This window comes from Pelmatolapia mariae, linkage group LG10_11 (genome assembly GCF_036321145.2).
Source record: "Pelmatolapia mariae isolate MD_Pm_ZW linkage group LG10_11, Pm_UMD_F_2, whole genome shotgun sequence".
NCBI lineage: Eukaryota > Metazoa > Chordata > Actinopteri > Cichliformes > Cichlidae > Pelmatolapia > Pelmatolapia mariae.
Window position 1 is genome coordinate 67,091,617 of NC_086236.1, and position 15,956 is coordinate 67,107,572.

The window sequence follows — 15,956 nt, forward strand, 5'->3', positions numbered from 1 at the left end:
TTGACGTAATGTGAAGTTATATAGCCTCATTATATATTATATAGTAATATAGCCTCAAAATTACAGCACTATATTTAAACGAAATTGATAATAGTATTTCTGACAATATGGACGTTTTGGACGTGATGTCACGGGCACCATACTGGATGTGATAAGTGGTAGCGATCACATCCAGTATGGTCACTCATAAAGTTTACATGGAAATTATGACTACTTCTTTTTTTCTGCCTCACAATCTCCCTATATTCTACATCCAGGACAGAAAGAGGGTTTTTTTTTAATCACTTTTCTGTTTCAGTCTCACTCGTGACCTGAGTGAAGGGGTTCTAACATAAGAAATCCTACATGAACATACTTAATTTAATTTTGATATCATCACAATAAGTTATCGTCAGCAGATAAGTCATGCGACCCTCCCATCTTTGGACAGCTGACCATTGGTGGCTAATCAACAACATAACTCTACAAGGTAACATCATGTCAGCTAGCATTAGACTCTAGCGTCTTAAAAGTTTTAACTGCTTTCCCTTTGATCAGCATTTTGATTACATCACATCATTAGATAGTTTATTTGTTAACTGCAAGTCTGCCCATGATAGAGCCACGTCCAAAAAAAAAAGTTCCTGTGTTAACCGTGAATAGGGGTGAACTATTCACGGCTAATACGGGTAAACTAACAGCAGCGCTTACTGACAGAAAATTATGGATATCTTTAACAATTTACCTCGGTATCATTGTTGTTAATCACAAATGAGCTATGTTGACAGTTTAAGGGATAATGCACAGATGTATCAATATCAAAATGGAATAAATATCAGGTAAATACCCAAGCAGTGACCGGGGTCCACTTGACCCAGTAAGTACATTCCAGGCAGAGTCCAGTGGCTGGGGTTTGTTGCCCATCTTCACACAAAATACTGATAAGCATTCACGTTTTTGTGGGCCTTCACATCTTGTTCAATAAAATGTAAGGGGTTGTTGATAATAAAATGATATAAATCGTGTGACATTACGACAGGGAGAATGTCAGGGTTACGCTTCACAGCACGGGTAAACGCACTCAGAGGGTGAAAGTTAACATCCATCTTCACCCCTCCCACATAACGAGGAAGATGCTAGTCATTAATGTGTTTTACTTTCTCTGAAATAATATATACACTTGTTTGTTTACTCGTGGTTGCCATAGTTTATCTCATCTACATAATGTTTAGTAGGTTTTTCACTATATTTCAGGATTATTACACATCCAAAATAGCCAACCTCTGTAGAGGGGGGGGTGGGGACAGTGAACAGTGTTTTATTGGGTTTTTTTTCAGCTTGTAAAGTGAACGGCAATTTCCACTTATGTTTTCCAGTTTTACTGTCAATGATGACGCAATTCAAAGTGTGAATTTTTTACCACAAGGTGCCACCAGCAACAGTAGCAGCATTATGGTGCAATAGACACTGCAACTGTAAGTGTAAAAGTATAAAATAACACTAGTTTTACCAGCCTGTGTAGTATTTTCATATAATTAAAACAGAAAACAACAACAATAACTCTTGCACACTGACTTGCGTACTGTTATCACATTGAAATTACAAAATTTGGTCCTGCAGGCCTTCAAATGTATTAGCAGTAAATGATGCAAGAGTTGCACTTTTTTTTTCTTTTAGCAAACCTGCCATGCATTCAGGTGTGAATGAGTAATTTGCCACATAATAAAATTGAAACTGGGATGTTGTAACTTGAATTGAGCTCTTTAATCAGCTGCTTTTCTACCGTGTAATTTTGTGATTAATTTCCAGCCACAGTTTGTTCTTACTGTCATATGAAGTGATAATTTGTGAGCTCTCCAGCAATGGTCTGTTGAGTCATTTGCTTACATTTGGGCCGCACATTACCAGCTGCTAGCGTCTCTTCTATGGAATTAATGACATAAATATGATACCAAACTCCTCCCTCATAATCTGGTTGTACTACTGAGTCTTTGCCTCATCTGGTGAAACTAATTTGTCGTTTACACCTGTAGTGGCAACAGTTTCTTTGCATATCTTTCAGAGTATTGTGCTTTGCCAGAGGTTCAAGAAGCTCACTTCTAATTAACAATCATCACAGGCTGACACATCGCTTTCATTCTCAAACATGTCTGGTTTTGTCTTGTTGTTTGTGCGCAAGCAAAAGTAGATGCACAGCATCGTTATATCACTGATAACTTTACTTAAATTGTTAACACTTTTACATCATGTAAAAATGAATAGTTTTATTATTGTGGACAGTATGATCGGGCAATAAGCACTGCTCTCTAGAGGTTCTGCATCAGCACCTCTGAAGTCTCACAAGTGTCAGCTTTGTTTTATACATTGATATAAAAATATGCATATGTACTGATAAATTATCAGAATTATAATATGGTTATAAATATTTCTGACTGTCTGAGTCAAAATTGCTCAGGCAACCCAGCTATAATTTCAATCCAGCTTAGGTCTGGAGTTCAGGCTATTAATTCTTCATTTTTTCGGTTGTTATGTATATTTATTGGTATGCTTTGGATTATTTTTCTGTTGCATGATTTCTGGCAAGTTTTAGTTGGCCCCACATTTGACCCAAGGATTCTTTGGTATACAGAAGAGTCCATGGTTTACTCAATGACTGCAAGGTGCGCAGGTCCTGTGGGGCATTCCCCTGGCAATGCTGCCAAATAAGCCACACTTGTTCATTCCTTTTCATGATTTTACTGTCATGAATTATAGGATTTAACATGTTAACTGAGGCCTCTAAAGTCTGAAATGTAGCTCTCTCTTGTTTTTGGGTTGTTTTTTTTGTTTTGTTTTTTTGTTTTTTTTGAAAGTTCTCTTTCATCTTTCTCACTTTATAGCTTGATTTTTGCTAAATAACCAAGGTCAGAAAATCCTAGAAAGTCAATTTGGTTCATCTGGAAACGGTGTTATCAGTAAGAGAAATGTTTCATCACTCATTCAAGTGACTTCATTAGTGTCAGCTGACTGCAGCTTTCCCCAGCCTCGTAAATAGCATCATTGCACAACATTTAAAACTAGCACCATTGCTTAACAGAGAATTCTCATGGTCATTGAACAATGATCATGAGAATCTGCATATTAATGATCATGAAACTGAGCTCATGGCTCATTGTTAGGTAACGGCACTAGTTTCAGTTGTTGTGTAACTGTACTGTGTATAACTTTGGGGAAACCTGCTGTCAGCTGAGACTGAGGAAGTCACTTAGAAGTGTGATAAAGCGTTCCTCTCACTGAAAATGCTGCGTCCAGATGAACAAAACCAACTTTGTGGGACTTTTTCACTGTAGGGTAACAAACTTTAAATTGTGTGATCTGGTATAACCCTATTGATGGACAGCAACAATTGCTTCTCTAAGACCATGTCTTTTCATTGTGTTAATACACATCTGAATGCTGCAGACCAGCAACACTGCCACCATAAGTAAAAGTAGCCACTTCAGGTCACTAAAGTATGAGTATGAGTGATACGTTTAACAAAAATGTAAACTCGGTAGGGACGGGTTTCTTTTGCAAAACCACAGCACTAAACTCCTTGAGATAGGGTTACAGTAACTTATTCTAAATGGATATTTCTCAGTCTATTTTTTATTTATATACAATCACATTTAATTTGATTTGTCAAAGAAGTTATAAACTATGGAAAATGGGATATCATTTAGGATAGTGATATTTTCATTGCAGTAATCACAATACAGTGATGTTAATAAACTCAACCACCTTACTGCAGATTTTAAACAGAGATAATGTTTAATGTGATTGCAAGTTTGTGCTTGTTTTATATTTAAAGTGGTAATCAAAATGTCCTAAAACTTTTGTAGTGTTGCCAACCAGTTTATTACATAAAATGGTCATTTAAATAAATGACCAGTTTATGCTATGCTGAGGTTGCATTAATTCAAAAGTCAAGTCAGCTTTACACGTATGGGCTAAAATTGAAAAGTTTGTATTTTCTGTACATTAAACAAATTAAAACTCAGTCCACAAAAAATAATGTGGATGGAGTGTTTTTGTTTCTGACTCAAATGTGTCTCTAGCACAGTGTTTTCAGAAGCTCAGTGTGTGGTAAAGATGATTAATTTCTATCAAGACACTTATGATTAAGATATATTATTTCGCTTTTTTTCTAATCACAGTTCTTGTGCTGCTGCAGGTTAACGGTTAACATTTGAAAACCATAGCTTTTATCAAAGGTCAGTGGTTTTGTAGAAAAAAAGATATTGAAACTCTAGCATTCAGGGTCATTATCTAAAATACTGCCTACTTTTACTTCTATTATGTACAGGGGCTTTATATACCCATATGACTGAGCAGAAGTTAAAAGATGTTAGAATTATAGTTTAAAGAAATAATTTGCTAAATCAAAAGTTATATGTTTCTACATATTGTAAATTTAATATACTATCTGTGGTGCTAAACCCAAATCGTATAGGTACAGTGTTAAATACCTAAAAAGAAAATGGATAGCATCTTCACAAAACCTAATGAAAATCAATTTCACCAATTTATTTTGGCCATGTCAACAGACATGTTAATAGTTCAGCCTCGCAGCCTTCATCAGAACATTAGGTCATTTTATTTGTGTACACCTTTGTTTTTAATTACTATCCTATTTTCAGAATATACATGGATCTTTGAATCTTCCAGACTGTGAAAATGTCATGACATAAATGACATGAATAACAAATTATTAACGGTGTATTAAAATGTGCCAGACAGGAACATTACATGATGACTTTTCTTCAAACATATATTCAGAGGCCACTTTATTAGGTACACCTCGCTAGTACAGGTTTGGACACCCTTTTGTCTTTATAACTGCTCTAGTGCTTGGTGGCGTACATTCGGTAAGGTGCTTTGAAAATTTTTAGAGGTGTTTTTTTAGTAATATTAACATCCCACAGTTACTGCAGATTTTTTGGCTATGCATCTATGATGTGAATCTCCCGTTCCACCACATCCTAAAGATACTCTATTGGACTGAAATCTGGTGACTGTGGAAGCCATTTTTAAAAATCATGTTCAAGAAACCCTTTTGACATTATTTGACCTTTGTGACATCGTGTGTCATCTTGCTGGAAGCAGCCATCAGATCATGGGTACATTGTGGTCAGCAACAATGTTGAGGCAATGCTGTGGTGTTCACCTTATGTCACCCCCAAAGGATTTGTGTCTTCGTTTTCAAGGATTGAATAGGTGAACTTGTTAAGCAAGTGTAGTAGTAGTAGTAGTACCATTGTATGCAATGAGCACTGCCCAAAGCAGACGGGCCTCTGACCTCTGACACCAACAAGGCATTTTGACACAGGTATACCTAATAAAGTGTCCATGAGCGTGCAGTATACTGAACCTTCTTTAAATAGTCACACAGCAATCTTTGTGTGGTGGCTGTCAAGGCATTTTTCAGTTATTGTATTTATATGTACTGTAACTTGTTAGACGAAATTCCTGCATGCATACTTCAGTACATCAGTAAGATTTCCGTAATACTCACAGAAAGTGTTTCCATGTGGAGAGTTGGACTCCCCAGCTTTCATTCAGTAGCTAGGTAGTCATTTTTATCCACCAGTTAGTCATTAGTAATTCATTCTGTCAGCCAGAAAGTCTGACCAGCTGCCAGTCATGCAGTCAGGCGCTGTTTGCTGTGAGGAGACTGCAGCATTGTGGTCTTTCTAAATAGTGTTTGGCTGCGCTTGGTTGACAAAACATGTTCTTTTGGCCAGCAGTTGGGTACTACTCAACCACAGGGTGTGTGTGTGTGTGTATGTCAGCAAACAAATTACTCAATTTTTTTTCTTTTCATATAGATACTGTTTATTTGCTCTGTAAACGAGTTATTATTAATGAATTGATTTGGATTTGGAGTGAGCCAACTGAGCTCTTACTATTAAACCATAAGCTCTCTGTTTGGTCTTTTTAGCAGGTGTGGTCATGATTTCTGGACATGGAAAATCTTCCACTAAGCAACTTCCACTACAGAGATTTAAAGATATTTACAATCATCACTGATTAAGTTTCTTGGATTTTTTTTTCCTTTGGACAAAACATTTTTCCAAACATATTTTTCCAAAAATACTGAAGTAATGGATTGTTATCTTGTTATCTGTAAAAAGTACTTATGAAAATCAGAAGCTGGAATTGCACACTACGTTATAGTAATGTCGTTTAATTATGCAATTTAAAGTGCTGAAGACAGGAAAAAAATCAGGTGATTTATTACTTAGCAGTAGAGCTGCTGGATATTGATGACTAGATATGCGTGTTAACTCTTGTCAGTTGGCTTCAAAAAGAGCTTTTCCCGGTGTTAATGGTCAGAGCTGTCACACGAATGATTCACAGAACTGTATTAGTCAAATTGGGAAAACACCACTTTTAAATCTCTATTCCTGTACGATATTCCTCAGCATTGTTTTTTTTTCTATACGTGACACATCTTCTGACAGTTATACCTGTACTTCTGGTTGCTTGAGGGGGAATCAAACTCTCCACCTTGAATGTAACCACCTTTTTTCTTGGCATTAAAAACCAGGTTAGTGTTGTTGTTTGTGTCACTGCCAGAATGCTTGCTCATGGGTCATTTAACCTCAGTTTGAAGGGATTTCTTGCTAACAAGACATTGTGGACAACCCATTCTTACCCTTTTTAATGGTCTTTACCTCACAAATAAACTCATTTCACCTTTTGCTTCACTCAGCAGTTCATGACAAGTAACTTGGCCTTGCCTCTCATGAGAGAGAGCTCAAGAGTTGCTGGTTTTACCACGACTTCATTTCCCTAGCTTGTGTGTCTTACTGTGGTGCCTTAAAATGTTAAGCAGGAACCAAACTAACATGCTAAAATACCACAGCCTCACAGTGGTAACCAGCAACTCCATTTTCTGCGAGGTAAATGGAGTTGCATGTTTCTACAAATCAACAAACTATGCAAAACTTATGTAAAACTATGTATGCATCCATATTGGCACACATGCATTTTTAACATCAAGTTAAATTCCAATTTCAATATTCAAATATTATTTACCACTATACCTGTGTTGTGCTCCTTTGCGCTGCAAGGGAACTTTGAGAGCAACCTTGAGATTGAGAGGGTGTGTGGGGGCGGGGTGTGAGTCAGACAGGGTAGTACGAGAAGAGGCATACAGACGCTGGCACGGCTCTCAGAAAAAATATGATAATATATTATCAAGCTGTAATAATATAAACTGTAAAAATGTGTCAGCCTAACTTAGAAACTCATTTTTCTTCCCCGCTCTAGTTCAGAGTTCACATTGTGTGTCTTTCATAACACCTCCGTTCGATATACTTTCCTGGTAAATACCCATGTTTTTTTCAGTGGTTTACTACTAGCGCCTCACAACGAGAAGCCTCTGGGTTTGAAACTCCTGGTCGGCTGGTGCCTTTCTGTTTGGAGTTCACATGTTTTCCGTGTGCCTGCGTGGGTTTCCTCAGTACTCCGACTTCCTCTCCAAATCTAAAGACATGCATGATTGACTAGTTTTTCTACACTGGTTACAAATGTGTAAAAAGTGCATACTGGTTGGAAAAAAGATGATTGTGGCATTTGACTTGGGTTTTAAAGAGATCTTTATTAATTATGGTCCATTCCATAATCCTTATGGCATCATCTGAGTCACTAAATGCTTTCTTATGGCTCTGTCACACTAGATTAAAAATAGGATGGCAACCTCCTGGTGAGTAGTTTAAAACAAAACAAAAACAAAACAGTGGTTGTCCAGTGATTGCATTGAATTTTTTTTTTGCTTTTGGCAACTGATTGTAGTTAATTATGGTGACCAGCCAGTCACCCAGAGGTCGCTCATGCTGCCACGGCCATATATTGATCACAAGGAGATTACACGGGTTGGCTGGTGAGAGGCAGCCTGCCTCCAAACAACTGCAATGATCTTGTGAGGATAAGTAGTAGTTCATGCACATAATAAAATGAACTTGATGAACAAGAATTGTTAGGGGGAAAAGGTAATTTTACTTGCTTTGAAAATGTCCTGGTGGCTAAAGGCTATTTTAGCACTCTACAAAGTTCAATTCTTTTGACAGTCTTTTGCTGTATTTTGCTGCCCTTAAGTCATCTTAGAAAGTTAAGGATTAGGTGGGTTACATATGCGCTATCTCTATTTCTCTATTTCCTTCTCATATAACACACGAATATGATATGTTTCTGTGGTTCAAAGGAAAAAAGCTTGTTTTAATTAACTGTGTCAATTTTTGGGGGCTTAACATGTGTCAGCTGTTCCAGTGGTGCAGATGTTTGATGTGTTTTTTGCAGACAAAGTCATCAACCCAGGCTGACCTTACTGGCAATTCAGTTTGCCTTTTCCTGCTTTTTTTCTCATGTGTTTCCCAAATACTGTATGAATTTGTGTGGGTTTTAGCGTGACACTGCACACATTCGTCTGACTAATTTGGGTGCAGGTGGTTAAAGTGATGATCTAAAGTAATATTTATGTGTTTGAGTAGTGTATGGATGTGTGAGAGTTTTTGGGGGGTGTGGCCCATTGCAAATTTCCCCGATTTCTCATAGTGATACTGTGATAATACGCCTCCTCCGCCCCCATCTGCCTTTCTGTTGCCAGGCAAGGGGTAAAGGTTAGTGATGGTTAAGAAATACCACCCAGAAACGTGGTGTGTGTGTGTGTGTGTGTGTGTGTGTGTGTGTAGGCGTGTGTGTGTCTGTGTCTGTGAGTGCGTGTAAAGCAGAGAGAGCGCGATTAAATGAGTGAACCAGGGAAAGTGTGTTTTCACTATTGCTGTCACTTAAGCAGCATCTCACCTTTTACTTTCTGTGCTTTTGAACTAAATTGCACTTTTTCTCATGAATTTTTTCGAGACATTATTGCCAAATAGTTTATTAAGCATTGCTCCCCACCCCCCTAACACGGTGTCACAATTATGCACTTTGTTTCACTGTTCACACTACAAATGAATGCAGATTCAGAATGATCAATTTCAGCCTTTGACAATTTTCACAGGTTCATTGTTTTTTTGGTTTATATTTTAACACATTAAAGATTTCCTGCTCATAGAGGACACTATGGAGAGGATTGTGAATTGTAGGACCTTAATAGGACCTTACTAAAAGGATTTTGTGTAAAGTTTAAACCAAAAGCTGCCCTTTCTTAGTTGCACGCTGTACATTCACTGTTTCTTTTTTTTTTTTCTTTTTTGCGTAACATTTTTTCCCCTTTTCAAATTCCTTGTAACACATTTCAGTTCAGCTGTTTTTTCCTCAACAGCTCATCTGTAAGTAATGGACCTCCACCCAAAGATGATTTTCTTCAGAGTATGGACTCTACAAATCCCGTCATCAAAGAAGAAATGACATTTAAAAAAGAAAGAAAAGAACAAAAACTTTTGTTTTTTTATCCTCTTTTTTTTTCAGATTGTGGCTAAGTGGTTTGAGCACAGTTAACCAGAAGCAAAGAACACATCCTTTTCATTTTGCACTTCTTGAATCTTCAAACATTTTTTATGATGTTTAAAATGCATTAATAATGCTATTGTGGGATAATTTATTTAATTAATTTCATTAATTAATTAATTTCACTAATTAATTAATTTATTTCCACCAACAGCTGTACTGGAAATGAATGGTGAAAAATTATAAATAAATTAAAAAATTCAACAAAATATGTTATCACTGTTTAGATACAATTGGTAATGTTTTTTTTTTGTTTTTTTTTTTAATTTTAATTTTACCAACTTGTTTTTTTCCTCTCACATCTACATGGTTTGTACTTTTCTCGAATGCATTTCTAGGTGCTCAGAGGTTTAAAAGAAAAAACGCTTAAAAAAAAAGAAGTTTTATTTCTGTAAAATAAAGTCCTGTTTAGATGCTTACACGTGCACAAACTGTATTCACCAGACTTCCTGCATGCACATAGCATTAGTTAAAATAAGCATGCAGAGGCCAAGTCCTTTTTTTTTAATCATCTGCTGGGGTAATCTTATGAACCGTTACTCTAAAATAGCACTTGAGCTATAATGATTAAACAATTCTGGTTTGTTTTGAAGACTAGTACCAATACTGGATTACATAAAAGCAATTAAAGAGCTTTTAAATTTAAATTCCAGCTGCCACCAGTAGAGGCAGCTCACAGGTCTGGCCTAAATGTGCACAGCCTCCATCTTCAGAAGCAAACCTTTGCTGAGAACTTGCATTGCTTTTTCATTTTAACTTATTGCATGTTTCTGTTTGCCAGTCAGTCAGCAGGTGTGGGGTGGAGTTGCTTCTCAGACCGGCAGTTAACGCTCTGTCTTAACCGTCCTCCTGATATTACGTGGAACTGAATGAGGACAACAATGTGTGTGTGTGTGTGTGTGTGTGTGTGTGTGTGGGTGTGTGTGCGTGCGTGCATGTGTGCGTGTGTGTGAGGACAACAGTGATAGACAGGAAAAGGGCAATCACTGTCTGCCTTTCTCACGCAAAGACAAATGCAAAGTACAAATGGTAAAAAGCTCAAAAACTGTTTCTCAAAAATAAATTCATGTTTAAAATTTCAAATCTAAACTAAAAGAATTGCAGTGTCATTTCTGCCTGTACGATGAACTGGACCAAAAAATAGTGACTGTTTTTATGTTAATTGACATATTAACATAGTTTCTGTTTTATGGCCAATTAAAAGTTTTGTCACCTTCTGGCCTGCTCACTGCAAAAATATGTGTCTTGAAGCATGAAGAAATTATTTGTCAGAGAAGTCAGAATATTTATGACTTTAATGAAATTAAAATATGAACAGATAACATAATTTGAGTTGCTTTATATAAACTGCCCTGCACATTACAATGTAATGATTTTGTAATTTATTATATTAAAACTAAAGGTCAGTTCCTTACTCTAAGAAGAGATTATCATTTAAAGCTCAGTGGTAGAAAATATGTGTGCATACTTTTTTTTCTAAACATTTCTGGTCTTCAGAAATATTTCTGAGGCTTGAAATGAGTCTGATCTGAGCTGCTGTATGCATGCATCCAACCACTACTTGGATAAGTCTGTACTTGCATAAATCTATAAAAATTCAGAAACTTTTTAAACTAAAATATGCTAAAACAAATGTAATGGTGTCTTAAAAATTGTTGGAAAGTATATAAAATGTACTTAAGGCCTTAGTATTAAGTACAGCTAAAAGTAGTAATAAAGATGGTCATCTTGGCGTGGTTTCCTGTTTATTGCCCTTGTGTTACCATGATTATCTTTTCTTATTTTTGTGCCATTTTTTACTTTTATGACATTGAGGTAGTTTAGATGAAAGGAAAAAGCTAGTGCTTTTAATTGCTAAAGGAGTTTTATTCTTAATTTCCCATATTGAAATGAAATAATTTTCCAAATTCACACCTCATTTCTTCAGACTTGACAGAGCTCCTTCAGAGGACATCATGCCACTGCTGATAAAGAGATCATTGGTTAAACTAGAGGAGTTTACAGATTAAAAATTGTCATTTAATCTTTAGAAATGTACACTCGACGAATGATCTGACCTCCGCAAGTTGAAAAGGTCGAGGAAGTTGTTTCTCATAACGTTCGTTTTTTTGTGTTTTTAGTCGTGGTCTTTTGAGGGATGGGCGTTACCAAAGGACGGTGACTCTCACTCACCACGCACTGTCAGAGTGAAAGTTTAAAATTCGAATCCTGTGACAGGTTAACAAAAACAATAAACTGCCACTTTGCTTTTTAACTGAACACACACTCACATTTCCACTCATACTTTCTCTCTTCTCTTTCTCTCTCTCTCTCATCCACCACACCAGTGGTATTACTGTACTATCTGATGTGGTCTCTCTCACCTCATGTTAGCATCTCTTTTCCTCTCTTCTCCTGCATTGCTTCCTAGTCTTTGTGCTTTTATCTTGTTTCTTTTTGACACCTTTGTCTTTTCTTTTCTCTACTCTGCTCTGACTTTCTCACGTTATTTCATTTATTTCATATCTCTTTCTCTCCTTCCTGCTTTTAAATTGTCACATGATGTTTTTCTTCCTTTGTTTTTTCCTCCTGTTCATTAATTTATGCAGCACTTTCCCACTCTTGTGGGATGTCCTCTGTTTGTTTTATATCGGCACCCGTTTTGTTCAGAGTTAAACTGCAGACAGTTTATCAGACAGGCTCTTTTACTGTAAGCCATGCTGTTGATGTGTGATGTGTGGAAACAGTGGTTTAGCATTTTCTTGCTGTTAACAAGCAAAAACATGTTGGACTGGATGCCAGCAAAACCTGTCGAGCATTATTGGGACTCCACGAATGTGCAACTTACCCACATTGTTGTGCACCGGTGCTTCCGCTTACCATCATCAGCACTGGTTTTTTGCCCTGCGGCATTCTTGATTCCATTGCTCACATAACAAGACACCTTTACACCTTTACACTTCGGTTCGTCTTAATGTTAATGACTCAGGAGTTTCTGGATCTCGGTTATATTAGTTTAATTTGCATAACAGAGCATTGATGGGTGTTTGACTTCATTGACTGTGGCTTTCAGAATGGTTCCTGTGCCATCGCAGTGGTTTCCTTTACAGAAACCTGTCATTTTTTTGTGCAGTGCATCCTCAAGGCCTAAGAATCACATCTATTTAGTATTTCGTATCTATTTAGTGTTTCTTCTGGGACTAAGTTGATTGCATGCTGTGATCTTTCCATATTCTCTGAATCCTTTCATGATAAAAATGTGCAAGTACTTCATATTGAATCCCTTAACCTGCAATGCCACATTGGGGGGGAAAAAAGCTATTCTGAACTGTTTTCCTGTATAGTTTTTACAGATTGATTTTACTCGCTTGGATGCGCTTTTCAATTTAGACCTACTGGTCCGTTGCCAGTTAACTTAATTAGTTATCACTGTGTTGTGTATTAGTATTTGTTTTCTTTTTTTGGTCAAAAAATCTTTCAGTATTTGTGTAATTGTGATTGAAATACTTTGCATTCTTTTGGGAGTGTAATTGTATATTACAGGAACAACGGCAAATTAAACACTGAGTTTGGAAAACCAGCACTGAGAGTAAAACATATTGTAAATTTGTACTTTTAAATAACTGATGGTATTTACTAACTGTCCCCTCTCGCTCCATCTAGGTGAGCAGAAACGTTATCAGGTGGTGATCCACGGCATCGAGCCGCTGCTGGAGACGCCTCTGCAGTGGCTTAGCGAACACCTTAGCCATCCTGACAACTTCCTGCACATCTGTGTTGTTCCCACTCCGAGTGATTGAGGCCACTTCTGCTCCTGCAATGTACTGTCACTGTGATAAGACACTGGCCAGCCCGTTGACCAGCGTTTTCTTTTGGTGGAAACCTTAACGTAACAGAACTCTTTAATGAGAAGGAGGTCAGAATCTTGACGATAAAGATGAGCAAAGGATGCAAAAGGGGATATTTATTAACCCTTTTCCAGCTTGTCTATATATATTTATATCCTCTTAAAATTACTACTGCTCCTCCTCTTTCCCCCTCAAAAACTTGTTTAAAAAAGGAAAGAACTTTCTCCTCTCCTACAAGGAGAAGCATGAGTTGAATGAGCAAAGGATCTCCTTCTTTTTTTCTTTTCTTTTTTATTCTTTTCCCACATCTTCGCCTTCCACTCCTTTCTGAACAAGCAAACATCTCAATGGGAGAAGAGGAGGTGAATGGATCCTTTGTTTCACCAATCTGGCACACATCTTCCTCCTTGTCTTGTTGTTAACTTTTCTGTAGACAGGGAAATGGAGTTGTTTCTGGTTTGGGGAGCGGTGTATCAAATCCTGCTGAAGTTGCCTTATTTACTGCACATTATCATCTTTATTCTTATTGTCCTCTCATCAATGTGTGGACATGTGCACATGAAGTCACTTTAAGCTCACATCACAACCTTTTTGTTGGTTAAAAATACTGATTCATTTGACAAAGTGGGCTTGAATAAAAAGAAGATAAACTGTTTTGGAGGTTTGGCAGCAGTGACTGACATACATTATCTCCTTTCACTGATCTCAGCATACCCAGGAGGTGGTTTGGGCTGACTGTTTACCATCAAATTTTGAGTTATTTGCAAAAGCAACTTAGCAATCAGAATGTCCAAAGTGTTTCTGTACTGTTGCTGAATTAGCATTAAATTGTAGCTTTGATTTTAAAATGGTGAAATTCCTTTTTGTTTGTTTGTTTGCAGAGAAAAAAAAACTGCCTTTGCACAACTTAAGGTCTTTAATTTTTTAGGTTTGTTGCCCAGTGGATGGTGGGAATCTGCAACTCTCAAAACCAAATGTCCATAAACTAAAGATGACATGGTGGCATGGTAAAAGCCTGTTTTTACTACTAAAAAGACAATGGAGATGTTGAATTTTCACAGAGTTAACATTCAAAAATCACGTAGCTACTAATGAGGCTAAAGCATTTACTGAGAGATTCATGGGAAAAAAAATCCACATGTGTTTTCAATAGCAGGTGTTGATAACTTTCCATCAGTACAACACTCTTTAGCTGTTTTTACTGTCTGTTTTTGTCAGATTTGGCAAGAGTGTCTTTTCTTCACTGCCAAACTTAAATGAGCATCTGGTTTTGTTTCATTTAAAGAACTCAGCTGAGATAATGAGACGGCAGGCGTACTTAGCACTAAGTCTGCAGTCTGTTGGGGGCATTGGTGGTTTTACATGTTCTACATATGCTTTAAATAATTTTGTTTGTTGACACAAAGAGAATTGGCAATAATGGGCAGCACTTCTTTTACAGCATAATGGCAGTAGCTGAGGAATGCAATGACTAGATGAGTTTGTAAAATGTTGCCATGTTTCTCTCTCGTATCGGCATCTTGACTTTCTTTTGTTTGTTTTGATTGTTATTTTTACTGTTCACAGTGAAATAAATTGCCATTAAAAATCAATCTGACATTGTTAATCCATACTGATTTAAAATCAAACTGAAATCTTCTATACGTATTTAAAGGCTCTATACGGAAGTGGGTTTCATGTGATGCCATAGGTAGTGGGACTCACCCACTCAGAGGACAAATAGTACTGCTTACCTTTAAAATCTATTGATCCTCTGAGCGGCTTTGAGTTTAACTTAGACAAAATGTACTAATCAACATATATTTACAGCCGACAGTAAATTATGCCACTAGCCTGGCTTACAGGACAAATGGCATCAATCCCTGTTTCTCCACAGCGAACCTGTAGGAATGATTTACATGGCATTGCAAAAATACTTGCTCAACCCTTATAAAACAACATTATGTTATAATATGTGACAATTTTCTTGTTCTTCACTTCATACACGTGGCGTTATTTACTCAACCAGATTGAAAATACATGCAGCTCTCCATACTTTGAAAGCTTTCACTCTGGCAACAGTGTAAGGTGAGCATTCTCTACAAGATTCACATAGATGCCGCTGAACTGGAGCTCTGGGAGAGACGTCACCACTTACAGGAACTTGAATAAACCTGCTGGGGCAGAATTAGTCCCCAACACTTGTAGTTTCTCTTCATATCTTCGTTTTTCCTCCATGGGTAGATGATCCAAGTAGTCTTGGCTCGAGATAGGTGGTTAAAAAACCCAACACTTGTTTCCTGCAGCACTACTGACTTTCCACTATGGGCCGTCATGATAAAGTAATGTTTTGCCTGCCAGCGTGGTGAGACAGTCAAGTGACTGAAAACTGAATACGAGTAAGGAAGTTAAAATAGCAAAAAACTACGACTTCCTATCAAACTTCTTATGTCTGCATTAAACTTAGCTTCTCTGGTGTTTGTTCATGTGAAACTGAACTCTTTTTTGCAATGAGAAAGTGTAGAGCACAAAACAAGTTCCTCATGTGCAGAATATCTTTCCTTTCTCTGGCTATACTTACCAAATTACCAATCAGGCTAAGCGGTCAAGCAAAGGTTGCTGTTAGCTAAAATCTATCCGTGAGTGCAGCCATGTGAAGGAAGTAGTGTTGGCAGGATACAGTATGACCAATCAGAA

At 37.2% G+C, this 15,956-nt stretch overlaps 1 protein-coding gene across 2 annotated transcripts in view; it reads left to right on the plus strand.

The window, feature by feature from the left end:
- Positions 1-14,862, plus strand: part of atg5 (ATG5 autophagy related 5 homolog (S. cerevisiae)) — a 44,993-nt gene extending 30,131 nt beyond the window's left edge. For both annotated transcript variants that reach the window (XM_063485767.1, XM_063485766.1), the window contains exon 8: positions 13,096-14,862. In XM_063485767.1, the coding sequence (XP_063341837.1) occupies positions 13,096-13,232 (137 nt within the window). In that variant the 3' untranslated portion in view covers positions 13,233-14,862. The remainder of the gene's footprint in view (positions 1-13,095) is intronic.
- The last annotated feature ends 1,094 nt before the right edge of the window (positions 14,863-15,956 follow it).